This window comes from Sinocyclocheilus anshuiensis, unplaced genomic scaffold, assembly GCF_001515605.1.
Source record: "Sinocyclocheilus anshuiensis isolate Anshui unplaced genomic scaffold, SAMN03320099.WGS_v1.1 scaffold387, whole genome shotgun sequence".
In the NCBI taxonomy this organism is placed as follows: Eukaryota; Metazoa; Chordata; class Actinopteri; order Cypriniformes; family Cyprinidae; genus Sinocyclocheilus; species Sinocyclocheilus anshuiensis.
The window spans coordinates 2,199,955-2,222,775 of record NW_015549624.1 but is presented as its reverse complement, the minus strand read 5'-3'; the positions used below and the strand labels follow the sequence as shown (position 1 = coordinate 2,222,775).

The 22,821-nt window shown below is 35.1% G+C and overlaps 1 protein-coding gene across 1 annotated transcript in view; it reads right to left on the bottom strand.

Annotated features, from left to right (window-relative positions):
* tmem266 (transmembrane protein 266) overlaps window positions 1-22,821 on the bottom strand; it is an 81,734-nt gene that overhangs the window by 2,903 nt on the left and 56,010 nt on the right. Inside the window, exons 4-9 of the mRNA XM_016448500.1 lie at window positions 19,941-20,095; window positions 14,123-14,196; window positions 12,832-12,888; window positions 9,667-9,805; window positions 4,953-5,068; window positions 1,885-2,077 (exon numbers count right to left, since the gene is read on the bottom strand). Coding sequence (XP_016303986.1) covers window positions 1,885-2,077; window positions 4,953-5,068; window positions 9,667-9,805; window positions 12,832-12,888; window positions 14,123-14,196; window positions 19,941-20,095 — 734 coding nt within the window. The remainder of the gene's footprint in view (window positions 1-1,884; window positions 2,078-4,952; window positions 5,069-9,666; window positions 9,806-12,831; window positions 12,889-14,122; window positions 14,197-19,940; window positions 20,096-22,821) is intronic.

Genomic DNA, 22,821 nt, shown 5'->3' with positions numbered 1-22,821 from the left:
TGATCGTGTCACGCAGTATCTCTGTGTGGTCACTCGGCTAGACGCAGTCAATTCTCAAACGAACCACAGCGGAGATAAAAGAGACCTCGCTCTCGCTGAACTCTGACAGGTAGCGGCCTCAACTTCAAAAAGCAGCTCTATAAAAACAGATCACTCAGAATATACTGCGCAGCTCTTATATTTTCTGCGTCTTTGTCTTCGGTGCTTAAACACATCTAACTCCTGTGTTATATGTCTTTGAGGCGCCAAATATAAAATATGGCCGCTAAGATACGAGCCCTCGGGCAACCATCACTCTGTCTCCTCTCCTCCGCTCTTCTGTCTCCAGGGGTTGGCCTGCGCTTTGACAGCATTTCTGTCCACGTGTCATTTAGAGGAAAAAGCCACGGGCTGGCTCCTGGTGCCCACATTTCCCACAATCCTCTGGGGGATGAAGTGTGGCTTGCATGAGGACCATTGTGGGGGTTTTCAGGTTAAAGGAACAGATGTTTGTGCCATAGTTGAATACTCTTTCAGGAGGAACAAGACCCAATGCACAGAGCAGCCTGTGTGTGTAACAGCTGTACTGCTGCCAGACAGATCCCAATGTGACCTGACATGTGGGGAACATTATAGCGGTCTGTTATAATGGGATATCATACGATCTGTCCTGCTTGTACTGTCACAGTAAATACTGAAGGGATGTTGTTTGTGTTCAGAGGCTGGGCTGATTTAAGGCTCGGAGGAGAAGCAGGTACCTCTGAATCACTGAACTGTAGCCATTGAATGAATATTGTGTGTGTATGTATATATATATATATATATATATATATATAATGTTCAGAAGTTTGGTGTTGGTAAGATAAAAAAAAAAATATATATATATATTGAATAAAGTCTGTTCACCAAGGATACATTTATTTGTCCACAAATACAATAAAAAATAGTTATATTTTATATGAACTATATATTTATTAAATTAAAATATTAAATATTAAAATATTAAAAGTTAAAAATTAAAAAAATTAAATAAAAATAATGTAATTTATTCACAATTTACAATATATGACTGTGTGGGACTGGTTCTATTTAAAAAAATATATATTTATAATAATTAGGTTCAGTAATTTCACTTTAATGGCAATGAATAGGTTCTTTTCATTGCATTAAAGTGAAATAACTGAACATAAACATAGGAGCATGAGAAAAATGCTCATTTTAGAAAAACATTTCTAATGCCACTTAGAGGCTTTTGCATCTGAACTCTTCACACACACACACACACACATATATATACAACATATATCATGTTCAAAAGTTTGGGGTTGGTAAGATTTTTAAAAATATTTATATTTTGAATAAAGTCTCTTTTGCTCACCAAGGATACATTTATTTGTCCAGAAATACAGCAAAAACTTTTATATTGTAACTTTTTTTTTTACATATTATAAAAATATTACTACAATTTTAAATAACTTTTCTATTTGAATATATTTTAAAATGTAATTTTTTTTCTTGTCAAAGCTGAATTTTCAGTATCATTAGTCTCCAGCACCATTAGTCTCCAGTCTCCAGTGTCACATGATCCTTCAGAAATCATTCTAATATAATGATTTTCAGCTCAAGAAACATTTATTTTTTATAATCAATGTTGAAAACAGTTGTGCTGCTTAATATTTTTTGTGGAATCCACACTGATTTTCATGATTTTTGATGAATAAAAGTTCAAAAGAACTAATATAAATACTTTGTAACAGTGTAAACATCTTTACGCTCACATTTGGTCAATTTAATGCATCCTTGCTGAATGTAAGTATTAATTTTAACCTTCAGAATGATAGACAGATAGACAGATAGATAGATAGATAGATCTGGGCTGGTTAGAGATAGGACAGGTCTGGGTACCTGGAGGAGGTCTGGGCTCTCTGGTGTTGGCGCGGCACTCGTTGTCAGATCCAGCGGGTCCCAGGCCGTCTATTTCCTGGAAGCTGCTGCTCTGTTTGCCCCACACATGGTGGATCTGCATGGCGGCCTCACGCTCAGCGGCCAGATCCAAATCCTGCTGCGCCAGGTGAGCCCTCAACTGCCTGATCTCAAACTGCCCAAGACAAGAAGACAGACCGAGACTGATTTACTGACTGCACTGATTCCTCTGCAGCAGTTGCAGTGCTGTTAAAGTGGGAGCTGTATATATATACATATATATATATATATATAATATCTGAATATATAAACAGTACATTTTTGAATATTTTTATTTTAGTAATTTAATTTGCTGTCATTATAAGCTGGTACATATACAGTAGGCCCGGTTTCATAGACAGGGTTTAGACTAAACCAGGATTAGGCCATAGTTCAATTAGGACATTTAAGTAATTTTTATAAACATGCCTTAGAAAAAAAGCATTACTGGCTGGCATCTTAAGACAAAAACAAAGGCACTGACATGTTTTAAGATCAGTCAGTGCAAGTTTCTTTCAGTTGAAACAGCTCAGATTTCAGCTAGGCTTAAGCCTTGTCTGTGAAACCGGGGGATAATGTAAAAGTAAAATATGTTTAGTCAAGAAACTCCACTAAATTGAAAGTCTTAATTAACAGATTTTATTCATATTACAAAATAATAATATGACTAAAATCAGCTTGATTTCAACGTAAACAAGGAGATCTAACCTTTTATTCAAAGGCAAAATTTAGCTTATTTGATTAGTGATCTACAAATAGTGTAGAATCTTTTATTTCTAATGTCTTTTGTTGTTTTTGTTTGTTTAAATTAGATTATAAACTCCAGATTAATTTAATTGTTTATTTGTTACCTTGCTATCTAAATTTTAGGAGTAACCATTTTGGAAAACCCCACAATCTAAGAAGATTATAGCTCATAAATTATAAAGTATAATTATAGCTATTATAAGTATAATTTTGATTAAAGTTATAGCCATTTAATTTATCAAACATATTGATTACTGGCAGTATTACAAATCATTATCTATAATTTATATCATAAACACACTGAAATGGATCTCCTTGCAACATTGTAACTCTAACCAATATGCTTTATTTGTTGAATCAATGTCCACACACTCGACATAATCAATGAGCTCTACTGTTTTCAGGGCCGCTGCGCTGATATCGACAGCTCTCAGATCAGCTCCCAACAAGACATTTCTATCAGTCTTATCTGTCTTCTTCCCGAAGGAGAAGAACAACAGAAACACATCTAGGGTGAATTGTGTATTTCAGTGGCGTGCATTGATCCCTGTCTGTTATCTGTCTGCTGGGCCCAGGACAGTCTGGACGGGTCACGTGACTGTTTTATGTAATACACTGGGTTGGATTGCAGCTTGAAACGCGAGTTTGCATCATCCGCCGAGACCCAATCAGAAAAGAAGCATGAGCTTGGTGCGGTTAAAAATATGGGGGATATTCAGGATAAATTGTGCTGTTGAGACACAATTCACACACAGCAGAATCTGAGGATACGAGTGGCATAACATTCTTAACAGACAAAAAAAAAAAAGATTGTTTAAAATCACCTTTTCAGGTGACTCTAAAGTGGTAAAATTGTAATAAAATGTTAATAACTGATACAATCTGATCAATAAAAAAAAACAAAAAAACATTTATAGGCGATTACAGGCGCTGTGTTACTGAGCAGATGAATTGAAGTGAAATTTGATTGTGTGTCAGAGTGCTGCCCTCTGCTGGAGAAATACACAGTGCAACATGATGATGGAATTATGGAAAAATGTTTGGAGAGGGGACAAAATAATAAATAAAGATGTTATAACAGAATAGTTCACCCAAAAATTAAAATTGGCTGAACATTTACCCTCAGGTGACCCAAGATGTAAATGAGTTTGTTTCTTCATTTGAACAGATTTGGTAATATTTAGCATTGCATCACTTGCTCACCAGTGGATCCTCTGCAGTGAATGGGTGCCGTCAGAATGGGAGTCCAAACAGCTGATAAAAACATCACAATAATCCACACCACTCCAGTCCATAATTTCAAGACGACGTCTTGTGAAGTGAAAAGCTGCATGTTTGTAAGAAGCAAAATCAACTGTTTTCATTAAAACAGTTCTAATCCGAACCACAGCAAACCAGTCCTTAATCAACAATTTCGTATCCTCCAGTGAAAATGTCCATCTCCTATTGTCTTCTCACATCAGAATCCACAACATATTTGTTTAGAACTGTTTTTGCTTGTAAATGATGCTTGATCTGTGCATATTTCCTGATTCAGACAAGATTCACTTTTTCACTGGAGAAACAATATTAAGGATAGAGAACTTGTTTGTAATTAAAAATGTGTTAATGATGGATTTGTTTGTTACGAACACACACCTTTTCACTTCACAAGACGTTAATTGATGGACTGGAGTGGTGTGGATTACTTGTGGATTATTGTGATGTTTTTATCAGCTGTTTGGACTCTGACGGCACCCATTCACTGCAGAGCAAAGCCGATCCTCCCTATACGCAAGCTGCGTAGGGCCCCCGAAACACCAGGGGGCCCCCTTGCTCTCAAAGATGATTAAATTTATTAAGTTTTGTTTTTGAATTTGGTCAGCGGTTATGAAAACATGAATGATCATTTCTTTTAATGCGGTGCGCTGTCGCCCTTTCTATGTAAAAATCAGTCAAATCATGTAACGTGAATGTTGTACAGTCTCTTGCTCGAGACTAAAAAAAATGAGTTGAAAGCATACCGAGCCACGGAAGAGACACTGTTTCTCAAGCGCTTTCCGCGAGCGCTTGATGAAGAAATGAACTCATCTACATCTTGGATGACCTGAGGGTGAATACATTTTTATTTTTGGGTGAACTATTCCTTTAAAGCACAACTTACACTCGTGAGTTATTATAAAGCTACTGTCTAGGTGAGTGTCACTGGCACGAGATATGTACTTTTTGTTATATTTTGGTGATGTAAATGTGTGAGAGGAGTGCAGGGTTAGTTCATCACTCACGGCCTGTTCCTGACAGATCTGTGTGAGTCTCTCCAGCTGTTCCTCCCTCACAGCTTTGGTCTTCTCATACTGCTGGATCTCCAGCTCCATCTCCACCTTCACCTGCAGCATGTACGCTACAAAAGAGAAACAAAACAGCAGAGTAAAGGACAATTTTTTCTTTTTGGTTGATCCTCTCAAATACTCGCATGCTTTTTGAGCAAAGTTTGGGGTTGGCAAGTTTTTGTTTTTAAAAGAAATCTCTCATGCTCAACAAAGCAGCATTTATTTAATATGAAGTAAAAACAGTAATATTACAGTGAAATATTATTAGAACTTAAAATAACTGTTTTCTATATATTTTAAAATGTATTTTATTCCTCTGATCAAAGCTGGATTTTCAGCATCATTACTCCAGTCTTCAGTGTCACATGATCCTTCAGAAATCATTCTAATATGCTGATTTGATGCTCAAGAAATGTATTATTATTATTAGTGTTGAAAACAGTTGTGCTGCTTCATATTTTTCTAGAAACCATGACATTTTTTGATGAAGAGAAAATTCAAAAGATTTTTTTTTCTTTGGAAATATAATTTTTTCAGTCTTATTTTTTTTCTTTTATCTGTCTTTAATTTCACAATTTAAATTGTCATTGCTAAATAAACGTGTTAAGTTTTTCTCTTTCAAAATAAATGAATAGGCTAGCTTTTAATCAGTCATTTCTTTTGTGCAAAGTAAGTACCACAGATATTACAAATATCAAAAAGTATCACTGTATCTTGTATTCTGGGAAGTAACTCAGAGTACAATCCAAATACAATGGTAAATTAATTTTAATTTTCAATACCATGGTACTGTATAACATTCTGATATCATCATTGCCCATGATAAAAAAAATCTAAAAATTACCCATAAAAGTGAGACAGTTTTTAATCTGGTTGAATTATATGTTGAATTCAAATAAAACAATACAATATTCTATTTATATTATTTATGTATATATAAATAAATAAATAAAATATTATCATAATATAATATTTAAATTCAAATAATATTATCCAATTATTTGAACAGAATGCATTTATTTGAAAAGACCACACAGAATACATTTAAATAAAAATACTGTAAAACAGCTGATCAAATGTTAACAGGTTTAACACACAATGGGTAGCTTTGATAAACTGCTAATTGTTTTCTGCAAACATTCAAAGCCGCCAAATGCTAACATCACCTCCATCCACGCCTAAGCGGAGAGCCAATTTTTGCCTCCTATTCCATGAACTGACATGAGCGTCGTGTGAGGTTGATTTCTCAGACTGGGCTGGGATTGTGCTGCTCTGCTCTCTGCTGTTGGCTCTTAATAAAGCCATAGCCACATGGACCCCTCTTATCATCCACTCGCTCTCCATATCAATTAGACTCTTCTCACACTGGTACCATCTGCCGACAGAACTCCCAGCATGCTTTGCTGCGTTGCAATGTGTTACTCAGTACCACAGCATTCTCCGTACATTCAGTTTCAGGATTGTGATATATTATTTTAAATAAATATTTTTAGATATAGTTACATTTATTTAAATAAAAAATGAGTGGGATTTAATATGCACAATCTCTCTAAAACTGAGGTAAATGTTAATGTTCAGAAGTCTGCTATTTTATAGCTCAGGAGACTTAATTGAGTTCCTAAAATTCCTTAGGAATTGAAAAAAAATAAAAATAAATAAAAATGGCTAACTACTATAAAATTATATATACAATTAAAATAATAAAATAAAATAAAGCATATCTCAGCAACTAACCCTCAGTAAATCTAACCATGCGCTGGTGTCTTTTCAAAAGTTCAGCATGGCATGGTGCTTTTACGTCCTGCTGTGTGTACATCATGGTACAACCACAGGGTGGCGTAGAACTGGATCAGACTCGCAGTGAGACTTGAGCTCATGAATGTTAATTGGTCAGCGTGTCTGTGTCAAATATCAGCTTTCATTTCTCCTTCATTTCTCAGGGTTCAGATTATATAACTTCAGCATTCTACTGCCGTATCAAACACTGTGTAAAGTGTAATGACCGTATTCAGCTGTTTTTAGTTTTTTTGCCGACTGTGCACTCTCTCAAATTCAAATCTTGAGGCGTATGAACACACACATGAAAACATACACAATTCTTACAGCTTGCACATAATAAACCACGACGGAGAGGGGAAAGATAAGATATATATGCAAACGGACATGCAGAATAGACAAAAACGCAAGCACAAAGCAATATAAATGTAGATTTTAATAGAAAAGGCACAGAAGATGGCACGCAAGCACTTTAGATTCATATTAAGCATAGACAAAATGGATTTAAAATTTATATTTAAATTAATATAATTTAAAAGTATTTTTAAATGATAAAAAAGAATATAAAACTATTAATTGCAATTAAAATGTCACTAAATAGTTCAAGCTTTAACTTAAAGTAGTTTACTACTGTACCTTTAAAATTTATATATGTTAATTACCTCTTTCATGATTGGCTGTGCTGCATACTCATGATTATTTTTGCAGCTTAGTCTAAAACAACTGTTTTGGTATATCATGCTATTGCATCAATATTTTAAATTCTTGTATCCAGAGTATCCATTTTTATATTTTCAGTTTTAATTTTAGTTTAAGTTTTAGTAAATCTTACGTGCTTTTGTCAAATGTTTTTTTTGGTCAAGCTTTATTATTTATGATTTTTTTTTCTATCTATTTATTTATTACATTTTTATATAGCTTCATTTTATTTCAGTTTAAGTAATTCTAGTACTTTAGTAGTTAGTTTCCGAAGCAACATTTCTAATTTTCATTGTATTGTATATTATTTCAGCTTTATTTTAATGACCAAAAACGATTTTTAACAGTTTTATTTATCAATAACAACACTGCTTGCATTGATGTATTTTATTTATTATGACTTTTATATTAAACTCAGAGCTGGTTCTGTGATGCGCTATTGGATCTCAGCACTGGGACAGTTGTTTGTTGTCATCGGCAGTGTTCCATGTAAGTGTGTCTGACGGCGCTGTGCTCAACAGCTCAATGATGTTTAATGAGAATGAGGGTGACCTGCCCCAGCCATCGACCACGAATACACTTGCATAAACAGAACCTGTGCTGAGACATTATGGACATTATGCTCCTCTCTGCACAGACAAAAGACTCTGAATCAATTTGAATTTTAATAAGACCAACGCTGGCAGCAGCAGCGCGTGTGAGACGTCTATCATAACTCACACTCATTGGGCCGGACAGGACAACAGCTAATAAAATTAATCAGCTGAATTAGCTAATGCTTTTACATTAGCACTGTCTTTAAGTGTTTAAAGGTCAAATATATTTACACGTAGTAAATAAATAAATAAATAAAACAAATATATATATATATATATATATATATATATTATATGTACAGAGTTGCGTATAATGCGTTACTGTATTCGAATTACTTTTCCTGGTAACGCAGTAATGTAATGCGTTACATTTTAAATTTATGTAATTTGATTACAGTTACTAATGTCAATAAAATGAGGTTACTTAAGTTACAAATGCAGTGTATCATGTTTTGCGCGTCAGTATGCCCTTTAATAAATCACGGAGAATGCGAGCTAAAATGCTGATGAGTCCTACAACTAGATGCAATGAAAGGTTGCCTATCATATTTCAAAATGTTGCATTCGATTTTACATATTTTAGTCTGGCATTATAGTTTGGGAAAAGTTCAACAAGTGAATGTGTACAAGTTTATGTCACAGTAACACTAATATAAGTAAAAATAAATGACTCATTAGAATGAGATCCTCCGCTGGATTAAGCCGCGTTGCATCGCATTCTTTTTCTGAGGTAAATTCGAGGCTTATTCCTCACAGCGCGTCTTCTTCCAAAAACTAAAATTAGCCGAGATGAACTTGAATCTTTCTTTGTTTACGGAGGTGAAGTGGACGTTAACATGTTAGTGCGTCTCAAGCCTGGTTTCGCGTGGACGATCATCTTATAGCGCGCGATGTGACCACATTATAGGTGAGCTCAGACGGGAAAGACTGTACCTCGTGTTGGTTTCATACGAATTATTTTATCAGAGAATATTTGTTTTCGACATGACTTCATTTAAAAATAGACTCTTCAAGCTTTCTTTGGATATATTTCTCATGTCATTTTCGTTCATTTTAGTGACTCGTTTAAAGAAGATATTCGCGGAGACTGAGAATGCAGAAAGCGCACCCTATTTGTTTATTTTACAAAAACAAAAACGTTTTGTTGATATTGCGTGTATACAAATAATACTTATGTAATTTTTCTGTCAAAATAAATTAATGAAAGAACTATGAGTTTCACTTTGTAGTGTATTTTTTAGGTTTGATAACTTGAAAAGTGAAGTAAACTTGAAAGTAACTTAAAAGTAAAGTAATTAGTAATCTGATTACTTTTTAAATGCAGTAATCAGTAATCAAATTACAATTTTGAATAAGTAATTAGTAATTTGTAGTGGATTACTTTTTTTGAGTAACAACTTATATATATATATATATATATATATATATATATATATATATAAAAATAAAGTTACTTCTTATTGCAACAAGTTAATAAGGAAAGAATGTTCATTTTTATTGTGTTTAAAACTGAAATAAATATTAATATATATATATAATTTTTTAAAAAGACAGTGTCAGAAAAGATTGTGTGGGAGAGTGTGTGAATGGTGTGTTACCATCAATGATTCTCTTGACTCTCCAGATGCGGAGGGTGATTATGAGGCTGATGGCGTCCCAGGGGCTGCTGGGGCCGTTAGCCACCGTGGAGGCCACCATTGGGGCCAGAGAGAGTACAATCACAGCACCATCAAATACCTAATTAAAAAACAACAACAACAACAACAAACTATCATATGTCTTTCAGCTTGTAACATGTAAAAGTGTATTTAATACTATGGGCTGTTACATACCTGGGAATGCTCTAATGTAGAAACTCAACTTAATAACATACCATACTAACTATCTTTTATTTAATACATTTGAAATAAATTCAAAATGTATGTATTATTTAATAAATGATGAAGGCCAGTTTACACCATGAAAAAAAAAGTAATCCATGCAAAAGTAATTGCAACTTTTTCCTCATATTTCTGACTTTTTCCTTGCAATTCAGTTTATATTTCACAATACTGAATTATCTCACAATTCTGACTTTTCTGTTGCAATGAGTTTATATATTACAGTCCTCGGAACTGCAAGATATAAACTCAAAATCGCAAGATATAAACACTTTTTTTTTGTGAAAAAAAATTGTGAGTTATAAACTTGCAACTTTGAGAAAAGTCAGAATTGTAAGATAAAAAGTCACAATTACCATTATTTTGTATTCTCCGTCCCAGAATTCAGAAAAAAAACCCACAGAATTTAAATTCTGTGTTTATATCTCCCATTTTCCTCAGAAAAACAAATGTGAAATAAAAAGCTGCATTACCTATTACCTTTTTGTTTATTTATTTGGTGGACATGAATAAATATTTTCTATACATACACACACTATTTATTATAAATGATAAATATATTTATTATTTTATCCATTATTTCTATTACACAAAATATATGTTTGAGTGTGTGCGCACCTATATCACCTATATATATATATATATATATATATATACTGTATGTACACTGCCATTCAAACGTTTGGGATCAGTGAGATTTTTTATGTTTTTTAAAGGAGTTTCTTATGCTCATCAAGGCTGTATTTATTTGATCAAAAATGCAGAAAAAACAGTAATATTGGGAGATATTATTGCAATTTCTAATATTGGTTTCCTACTTTAATATACTTTAATACATAAATTATTTCTGTGATTCAGCGCTGAATTTTCTTCATTACTCTAGCCTTCCACATGATCCTTCAGAAATCATTCTAATATGCTGCATTTATTATCAGTGTTGAAACTGTTGTGCTGCTTAATATTTTTGGATACCTTTTTCTTTGATTCTTTGATGAATAAAAAGTAAAAAAGAACAGCATTTATTTAAAATAGAAATCTTTTCTAACAACATGAGTCTTTACTATCACTTTTTATCCATTTAACACAACCTTGTTGAATAAAAGTATTAATTTCTTTTTAAAAAAACAAAGACAAAATGTACTGACCCCAAACTTTTGAACGGTAGTGTATATTGTAACAGAAAATTTCTATTTTGAATAAACACTGTTTTTTAACTTTTTATTCATCAAAGTATCCTGAAAAAAAGTATCACATGTCCCAAAAAATAGGATCACTTGACACTGAAGACAGGAGTAATGACTGATGAAAATTCAGCTTTGCCACCACAAGAATAAATTATATTTTAAAGTATATTAAAACAGAAAACTGTTATTTTAAATTGCAATAATATTTCACAAAATTACAGTTTTTTTGTCAATATTTTTGATCAAATAAATGCAGCCTTGATGAGCATAAGAAACTTCTTTAAAAAACATTACAAATCTTACTAATCCCAAGCTTTTGAACGGCAGTGTATATATATATATATAAGGGGTGTAACGGTTCGATACGACACAGTGGTGTCACGGTTCGGTTCGGTACGGGGGTAATTGGTTACGTCACAATGTTGGAAATATTTCTGTTTTAAACCATGAAGGCGAGCCAATGGATATCACACACAAGCAACATGCAAACTTTAAGCAAGGGTTATGACTGTAAACATCTTAATCTCAGTCAATTCACTATACAGAAAGTGAAAGTAAAAACGGAATGACGGAGCTTTCGGCATCTGACGCCACATATTCTCTCAGAGACGATGAGACGAATCTACTTTAACATATGCTGATAACAGTATATAGCTATCTGTTTTTATTTATTCCCTTAATATTTCTAACATTACATAGTGAAAAAAAATGAGAAGAAACATATTTCGTGTTAAACAGGTTGTTTTTGAAAGTCGGTGCTTGAAATAAAAGCTTTTTATTTCATTGATTTTTATTGATGACTGAAGTGTTAATATTTTAATCATAGGCCTATAATTCATTGTATAGACCTGTTTTAAAATACATTTTTTAAAACATTTTAATTGAGGAGTAAATATATAGCCTAATCTTTTGTTATCCTCGCAGCACGTCAGTTATTTGGCAAATTAATTGTAATTTTAATTTAATAATAAAAGTAACTTAATAATAATAGGCCTAATAAAAATAAGAATGTAACAGGCCTACATTAATTAGAAATGTCAAATATCTTAATATTGCCAACAATTGATGTTTTTGACTATATCTCTGGCTATCGTCGATACAAGATCGTCGTCTTTCGACGCAACCCAGCACGGGGAGGTTATCGCGGGGCAGACAGCACGTTGCCTGTTACATCGTTTGGGCTGCCTTGTTAAGCGCAGTGGCACTGAGAACATTATATTTCACTATTTCCAAATATAATAGGATTAGTCCAACGAATCGTTCGGTTTGTAATGCGTACCGAACCGAAAGCCTCGTACCGAATGGTTCAATACGAATACGTGTATCGTTACACCCCTAATATATATATATATATATATATATATATGATACTTATGTTGAATTATTTATCTTTTACAAAACATACATTTTTCCTTGAGAGTGTGTGCACCTTAAAATAATCAGTAAATGCTCTTTAAAAACATTCATATCAGGCAGACATGACAAAAATGCAATATTTATTATTTAATGAGTGGGTGTGGTCGATAAAACTACACAGCCAATCACAGTGCAGTTAGCATGGATCCTGGCCCACTCAGGCAACAATGTGACATTGAGAGTGTGTCACTGCACCAGATAGAGACTCATCCTTCATTAAGTTTCAAGGGCTCGCCTCTTCACTCTGTTTCCCCCCGTACTAATGGGACCCCGGGGAGCTTACCTCAACTTTGTTCTCTATATAATCCCAAATCCCAAGCACCACAATCCTAAAGACAGTCTGGGAGAGGAAGAGAGAGACATGGAAGAGAGAGCATATAAGTGGAAAGACCAACAGAAAGAAAGAGAAAAGAAGCATATTAATGAAAATCACTGATCAGATTTCTGATGCTTCAGCACATTGCATTCTGGGAAACCATCCACAAGAAAACAACAGAGCGCGTTTAGTGAAAGGCAAGAGAGAAGCCTTGGGCAAAAAAAAACAAAAAACCTGGCAAACATTACTTTTCCAGCGACCCACGAACAGCAAACGTAAATAATGAGCTTGCGGGGAAAATGTGTACGTAGGGTAATTCAAAATCTAAGTGATATCGAGATGTGGCGGCAACAGAATTCACCTCCATTTGGTGGCGAAATAACCTCCGCAAAACCCATTTCCAAGCCGAATCATTTTTTTCTTTCCTCTTGTCTCAGAACGCAGCTCATAATTTATCAGTGACCTGCAATATGTATTCATAAACTCGCTAGCGGGCGAGATCTCATCGAAGCACTCGAAGGAGACGCTGTTTTAGTGACTGCTGACTCAGGTGGCACAAGCTAGTCTTTTTATCGCTTTCTATCACTACTTCGCTCTCTAAAACATGTGACGCTGAAACCTTCCCGTCTCTTGAGCCTTTATCGACGAGCAAAACGCAAGTTGAAGGAAATAAATGCAAGTCTGCTTTAAAAGAGCCAGAGACAAATGCAACTGGATCTGAAGAAATGGGAATCAATAGAAGTCAGCACGTGTCAGGACACACACACACACACACACATACACACTTTGAAAGTACAGTAACAGCACTATGTGAAACTGCTTTTTCTTGGGTTCAATTAAGACACCCCTACAGCATAAACATTCAGACGAGACCTTACATCAAATACTTCAAACGTCCCGTAGTGGCACCATTCATTTGAAACCTACTATATCGATAGTTGTAAAAGAGGCTATTTCTAGTAAGCCTGGTGGCTCTGTGTAAATCATGATTGTCTCAGACTCAGCATCTTAGTTGTTTTAGTGGCCTGTGACCTTTAAACACACTTTTAATGCTGACACGTTGCTCTTTTATAGCTTTGTTATCTTTCATTTGAATATTGACAATAGTCTTAGATGTTTCTCCAAAAAGTACATCTCAGATAACTTTGTTTTGGAAGAATGATGAGAAATGTTTAACGAGAAATGTATTTGAGCAAAAATAGAAAGAAAAAAGAAAAGCAGGATACTTCAGTGAGATCCTCCACAGATTCACACTCACCTCAGTGAAGAACACGGACAGGATGACCAGGCTGATCCAGTGGATGATACAGGCGAACTGGAATGCATTATTGACTGTGGACACAATTCAAAGAGATTTTGCTTTTACTTCATGTAAAAAATCAGATTACAATACAGTCAAATGTAAAGCGCTATAGATTCTCAAAATATATACAACTCAAAGGTCTGGGGTAAAGATTTGAAAGAAATTAATACTTTTGTTTAGCAATGATGCATTAAAGGGATTCTGTAGCAAATCGATGTGTTTGTGTAAGAAAAATATCCATATTTAAAACTTTAGAAACTGTAATCTCTAGCTTCCGCTAACTGTCGTACACGCGCTCACGAGAGAGTGGCGTTCCAGCGGATGAGGAATGTATGCGTAGCGTAAGCTCCAGCGGGAATATGCTAGTCTCGCGAGAACCATCGCTTGTTTACAGGAGCAAAGAAAGCAAAGTTTCCATGCTTTAGCAAAGGAAAACCATGTCTCCTCTTGGCTTATATCGAAATCCTCTGACATTTTTCTTTACAAATCCTTCCGCGTTCGTCATTTCTCACTGGCGCATGCGCCAAGTCTACATCCTTCGTCATCCGCTCAGAGCGGCTTGCGTGTACGACAGTTAGCGGAAGCTATAGACTGTTTATAATGTTTTAAATATGGATATTTTTCTTACACAAACGCATCGATTCGCTACAGGAGGCCTTTATTAACCTCCTGGAGCCATGTGAGGCACTTTTTATTATGGATGGATTCGCTTTATTGGACTTCTTTGGGACTGTTGAAAAATAACATCTACTCACTGACATTATAAAGCTTGGAAGAGCCAGGACATTTTTAAATATATCTCAGATTGTATTTGTCTGAAAGAATAAAGTCGTATACACCTAGGATGGCTTGAAGGTGAGTAAATCATGGGGCAATTTTCATTTTTGGGTGAACTAACCCTTTAAATTGATGAAAACTTTTTTATTCCAAATAAATGCAGCATATTAGAATGATTTCTGAAGGATCATGTGACACTTAAGACTGGAGTAATGATGCTGAAAATTCAGCTTTGCATCACAGGAATAAATTATATTTTAAAATATACTGAAATATTAAAAAAATATATTTTAAATTCTAATAATATTTCACTATTATTATTATTATTATATATTTTTTTTTTAATCAAATAAATTCAGCCTTGGTGAGCATAAGATACTTGTATCCAAACTTTTGAATCATACTGTATTTAGTGTTGAGAAGTTTAATTCATTTTAGCGAATCGGTTCATTTGGATGGTTCATTTTAATGAATATGTCAAAACAATTCACTTCATTTCACTACTGTTTTAGAAGTCTGTGTGCCATTTTACCATTCATTTTTGTAAAATTTTGTATAAGAAGTTCAACATAAAACAGTGTTCAAAATTCAATTTGTAGGGCAGAACTTGATTTTATACATCACATATACCATTTTTTAATTAGAATAACTGGCAAAATCATCCACAATAAGAATTAAAAAAGTGAAAAGGCTAAACTTTAATTTCATTTTGGCTGTTGTTAAGGTCAGGTAATACTATGTTTTTGATTTTACTACAATTTCCAAGCACTTTGCAAATCAGCTAAAATAAATCATTAAACTCTTTTAAACTGTTTACACAACACATAGAAACTTTCACCAAAAACAGAACATTTCACAAATTATTGATGTATATTTACAGTAGATAACACATTAAAAACCTCACATAATAGTAAGCTATTTGATTAAGCATTACATAAAAATCCTTGAAATATACAAAATGGGTGATTTCTTCTTCAGAATTATTCCCATATGAAACTCCTCCTTACAGGAACTTTTCAAGAGGGAAGCCAAATTTCCTACATGTGCCGCATCCGTGTCGCAAGCCGAGGACAGTGGCTGCTCAATCTCATTATGGCAGCTGCCTGAACTGAAAGCATTAGGCATTTGTGATATGATATTCCACCCATCCGCATCCTGCATCTGTCTATTTATCTGCTCTATTACGGTGCAAGAGATCTACTGCATTCAGTTATCACCCCCTCTCTCGCTCGCTCTCTCCACACGCCGCCAATCTCCTGGCCCATATGTCTTAGTTTGCTCTGTTCACTGATCTGTACATCAGTCCATTCATCTCTCAATCCCTCCTTCCATTAATCTCGCCGGCCGGTTGCTGTCCTGCACTCCTCCACTGCTCCCATCCGTCTCTCCCCCCTCCATCTGTCTATCAGGGCTGTGTAAAGGCCAGAGAAGACAGAGCGATATAGGCTGACTTATGCCTCTGTCATCTCTCACATTTCTCTCTTTAGTGTGCACTCATCTGCACACTGAGCCGTGATTTTCCACCGTAGTGTGAATGGGGATCTACGGTCAGATTTACAATAGGCTCTTATGAGAAATGAAAATGTCCAGGCAAATAGCAGCTAAGCAAATGTCACTCACAATGTGTTTACCGAGAATAATCTCCACAGAGATTAGAGCAACAATTGCAGACGTATAGCTATGAGAGATAAGTGTTTGTATACTGTATTCATGGTACTTTTAAATTGTCCAGATAAATGTATTGTTATGTAAATATAAAATGCAGAAACGAGAACCCAGTTCTTACTCAGAACTGGCTGAATGAATAAACGCTTTTTAAAATGAAGTCTGAAATCAAAAGACTTTCTAATTTCAGAACGAATCTCTTGTGAGTCGGTTCTTTTCAGTGAATCAACAACATACTACTATGGTTTGAATCGCAAACAAATGACATACAGCTCAACCAGTGTAGCCTGATTCCTGAACAAATTACTTTTATGAGCTACTTCTTTCTAGTGAATCAAAACATTCAGAGTACTCAGTGTATTTTAAATCCCAAACAAATTACTCTTTTGAATCTTTTAGTTTTAGGGAATCAAAAACATACAGTGTAACCAAGGTAGTCTCAATGTCTTAGTTTGGGAAATGAGAACCAGTTCTTATTCAGAATTGACTGAGTAAGTAAATGGTTTTTTTTTTTTTGGTTTGTTTTTTTAATGAAGTCCGAAATCAAAAGATTTTCTGATTCCAGAACGAATCTCTTGTGAGTTGGTTCTTTTCAGTGAATCAAAAACATACTACAATGGTTTGAATCGCAAACATACAGCTCAACCAGTGTAGCCTGATTCCTGAATAGGAATGGGTATCGTTTACATTTTATCGATACCGATACTGCTTATCGATACAGGTACTTATTGATACTGTTATCGATACTATTTGGTGCAAAAAATACTGTATTAATCTGTATTACTGTATTAGCAACTGTATTAAAGTTCTTCAGTCAAGAGCAGTCAGTTATTTTTCTCTTTGTTTTATTTTATTAACATTAAAGGAATAGTTCACCCAAAAATGAAAATTGTGTAATCCTTTACTCACTCTCAAGTTGTTTTAAACCTGAATGAGTTTCTTTCTTCTGTTGAACATAAAAAGTTATTTTGAAGAATGTGGGAAACTAATCAGGTGCTGGTCTCCAGTGACTTTCATATTTTTTTCCTACTATTAAAGTCAGTGGGGACCAGCAACTGTTTGATTACCCACAATATCTTCTTTTGTGTCCAGCACAAGAATAAATAAAAATTAATGTTTGGTACAACATGACTGAGTAAATAATGACAGAATTTAAATTTTTGGGTGAACTATCTCTTTAATGACAAGCGGCAGCATGTTTAGTACTGTGGCTTTAAGAGCTGCACACATCTGTTTTTCTCTCAACTGTCCACTTTCATTTTAGGCATAATTAACTGTGTTTATATGTAAACCTTGTGTGTTTTTGACAGTATTAGCGCAATCAGACGATAACTAAGATAACTAAGTAATCAGGTGCTGTTTGACCGGCCTTTTAGTGTACAGACGCTTCAGGTGTACGTGCTCTGAATAAGCACATGTTAGAACAGCATGCAAATTAAACGTTTAACCGGCAAGGCTTTAAAGCACGCGGAAATAATGTACTTTTGTGACTGCGAATAAGTGCAGGGTCTCGTGAGTGTAACTCTACCGAATCAACATTTGATGTGAATGTGTCTCGCGAGTTGCAGTTGGAACCGGGAGACATAACCTAATGCAGCGTATTGCTTGAGGTAGATGTTGTATTTTGTTACTAAATGTTTCATTATATTACTAATGCTGCCTCCTTTGTTCACTATTACACTACTGCATATATTGCATCTGACACTGGTGTCACTTAGTTTTGTAACATGAGCCCACACTTTCGAACGTTTCACTCTTTCCGCGATGACTGATTGCACGCAAACACACACCGCACATGCGCATGGATATCACATGCACGTCGAGCAAACCTCGGCCACATCATTCAGTGAAGGATAATGACAAGCAGCAGCTTCTAATTTGTCATTAACATTGAAGTATACGGAGATAAAACAACGCAAGTATCGATAAGAGTATCGTTTGTCCTGAAGCTTATCGGTAGTTTGTCCTGAAGCTTATCGGTATTCCGGTATCGACCCAATTACGTACCGGTCCAAAAAATACTGGTTCTCGGTACCCATCCCTATTCCTGAACAAATTACTTTTATGAGCTACTTCTTTCTAGTGAATCAAAAACATTCAGTGAAATCAGTGTAGTCTAAATCCCAAACAAAAGACTCTTTTGAATCTTTTAGTTTTAGGAAACCAAAAACATTCAGCATAACCAAGGTAGTCTGAATTTCTTAGGTTGGGAAATGAGAACCAGTTCGTATTTAAAATATCCTGTATTTTTTGAAAATATCCTGAAACTGAATGATTTTCTGATTCCAGTCTGATTCCAGAACAAAAGACAAATGAGCAGGTTCTTTTTAATGAATCAAAACCATGCTACTGTAGTAGTTCAAGTCCCAAACAAATGACATATGGCTCAACCAATGCAGTCAAAATCCCAAATGAATGACTCTGAAAAGAAATTAGCTGTTTCTGCCTAGTGAATCAGAAACATACAGCTTGACCAGTGTAGTCTGACTCCCAAACAAATGACTCTTGTGAGCTGTTTCTCTTTAGTGAATCAAAAACCCACAATGTGACCAGTCTAGTCTAGATCCTAAACAACTGACCAGTCTAGTCTAGATCCCAAACAACTGACTCCAATAAACCACTTCTCTTTAGTGAATCAAAAACATACAGTACAGCACAACCAGAGTAGACCGATTCCTAAACGAATTACTCTTGTGAGTCGGTTCTTTTTAGTGAATCAAATATATAAAGTGATTGAAAGTGAGTGAGTGAAGTGACGTGTAGCCAAGTATGGTGATCCATACTCGGAATTTGTGCTCTGCATTTAACCCATCCAAGTGGTGGTTACAAGTCCTCACTATCCATTAGGCCATGACTGCCGAGTGCAAACGCACTCCCCCACTACCATAAATTATGCAGTCGTGATTCCCACATTTGGGGAATTCTCAGGGGTCAGCACGGCCGGAGTGCAATGCAACCACCTTCTTGATCATAGTGTCTCCCCTGCCAGGTAAGTAAGTATGTGTGACTACAGTAAAGTGAATCCCAAACAAATGACATACAGCTTGACCATTGTAGTGTGATTCTGGAACGAATGACTCTAATAAGCTATACATTAGATTCCTGAAGTAATAACTTAGGCAAAAGCTGCGATTGTCATGCACAATCAGATTTACTACAGATTGTCATCAGTAGTAAATCTCCATCTGAAGGCCAGAGGGTGCTTTCGCACGGAAACTCCAAATACGCCCCGCTGATTTGTCAGAGCATGTGTACTAACAACTAGATTGTAAATCCTCATTCTGAGCCCAGATTGGCTTCTAAAGGGATCTGAACCTCTTTTAATACTCACATTGTAGAAGCTTAGTATCAATGAGCAGTTCCAAAGTCAGTAAGAGCACCACCAAGACGACACAGGCCACCAGGAAACAGTTGAAGCCGGCACTCAGCAAACACACCTGCCACAGCGCTGCTCTCCTCCCACAGCACGGCTTCAGCCAGTTAGACCTGCAGATCAAATACAGTGACAGAAATAGAAAGAGAGAGAAAATGAACTATTTCTGAACTACAAAACCACAAACACAAGAAAACGGAAGTGTACTTTCACACATATGACCAACAACACAGAAGAAATAGACGTTTACTTCACTTCAATTTGTACTTGTACATACAAGTTTACTTGTACATACAAGTATACTTTTGCTTTTACATACAAGTTTGCTTTTATTTGTACACAAAAGTTTGTCAAGTTACTTTTAGATTCAAATTTACTTCTATTTCTACTTGTAAGTATAAGTTTACTTGTAAAAGTAAACTTTCATGAACAAATATAAGCAAACTTGTATATAAAAGTAAACATTAATGTACATAAAAATTTGCTTCTGTTTGTACATAAGTTTGCTTGTCAACTTTACTTTTACACACAAGTTTACTCTATTTCTACTTGTAAGTATAAGTTTACTTGTAAAAGTAAACTTTCATGAACAAATATAAGCAAACTTGTATATAAAAGTAAACATTAATGTACATAAAAATTTGCTTCTGTTTGTACATAAGTTTGCTTGTCAACTTTACTTTTACACACAAGTTTACTTCTATATCTACTTGTAAGTACAAGTTTACTTATACATACAAGTGTACTTTGTTTTACATACAAGTTTGCTACTATTTGTTCATAAAAGTTTACTTGTACACATTCATACAAGTTTACATTTACATACAAGTTCACTTCTATTTCTGTTTGTACATACAATTTTATTTACACATACAAGCATACTTTTTCCTTTACATACAAGTTTACTTTTACTTGTAAAAGTAAAAACAAACTTATGTACGAACAAAGGCAAACTTGTACAGTATATAAAGGTAAACTTTTGTACATACCAGTTTGCTTCTGTTTGTACATAAAAGTTTAGTTGTCAAGTTTACTTTTACTTACAAGTTAACTTCTATTTCTACTTGTAAGTACAAGTGTACTTTTAGTTTTACATAAAAGTTTACTTCTACACTGTCACAATTCACTCGGGGAGCAAGGAACAAGGAAACAAGGAGTATTTGAATAACACAGTCTTTAATAATCCACAGGAAACCCGAGAACAAGGAGGACATTCAACAAGCAGACCCAACAAACAAGAACTGAAAGGCAGGATAATTGGGGAGGAACGAGACACACCTGGAATCAAATTAACACAATCAACATGAGGAAGAAACTGGGTCACAGGGGCAAAAACACGCACAGATAAATCCATAATCCTGACATACACATTCATACAAGTTCATTTTTACATACAAGTTTTCTTATATTTTTACTTGTATGTACAAGTTTGCATCTACTTTGACAATCAAGTTAACTTCTACATACAAGATAACATCTACTGTTCTTAAATTATGCTATTAATAACTACAATAACCCTAAACTTAAGAAATTAGAGATTTATTTAGTATTATCATGAGATATTCTTAGGTTTTTAAGCGTCTGTCAGTTCTTTACATATAGCTACTGTATGACTTCATATGGACTACTTTAATGGCACCTTCATGGCCTTCATTTTTGGAGCTCACCAGCCCCAGGTCCCACTCACTTTCATTTTATTTAAAGAAGCTGCCAAAAATTCACTTGATTAGTTGCAATTGCTTATAGCCTTCATTTTAATTGTGTTTTTCAAATTTTGTTAGGTAGTAAACCTTTCAGTGGACCCTCTTGTGAGTGACTCACTTTGATTAATCACATTTTCTCACTATCTCTGTCTCCCTCTCTCTTTTCTTCACTCCTCTAAAAGCAGATTAATTGAATTGCCCAGTTGAGGGGTTTTATTCCCTCCTGTTTTTTCACTGCTCCTCTCACTCTCCCTTCCTGACTCTCATATCATCTAATGCTATTCCACTGCCACGGGCCGATCTCAGACCTGGGGGCATGACCTCGGACGTGGACTCATCAATTTATCATTAAAAACAACATCAATGTGCTCTGTCATTTCTATAAGAAACTAGGAATGTTTGGAATAGCATAACACCATACTACTCCAACTAGGGGTCCAGTATGCATTATGGATACTGTGCACAGTATGCAGGTTACTACATTTTCCTGAAGTTCAATATACAACAAGGCATGAATACTAACCCATTCACCTCAAAGGGAGTTGTTCTACTGTATTGCAATGAAATACTTGCGATTTATATGTAGCCTGCAAAAAATGGCCATCAAAGGACACATTTTTGGAACCAGTGGCATCTACCAGCAGGTAGAGCATTTCTTGTTGCATACTGCCTGCATACTTTTTCACATACTATTTAAAAAAAATAGTAGGCATTAGTGACAATGGCCTCGTGGCAGCGCAACGACATGTAGCACAGTACACTTCAGACGTCCCAAGTTCGAGTCCTGGCTCATGGACCCGATCCCACCCCCCCTTTCTGTCAACTGCCGAGCCGAACCGTGCCGTGCCGTACTGAGCCGTACCGAGCCGAGTCGTACCACGCAGTGGAAAAGTGCCATTACTGTCCTATCAAAATAAAGGCAAAAAATAAATAAACAATAAATAAATAAACAGTAGGCAGTATACAGTAGAAGTATGTTAGAATTCCATTCCAAACTTTGCCCAGGTTATCACTGTTACAGAGCCAAAACCGGAATCCAGGAATCCATTACAATTCCACACTATTCTGGCACCATGCTGGCACCAAGTATGCTCTCTTTTATCTGTTTTTTTCTTGCTGAAGTGTTGGAACTCAAG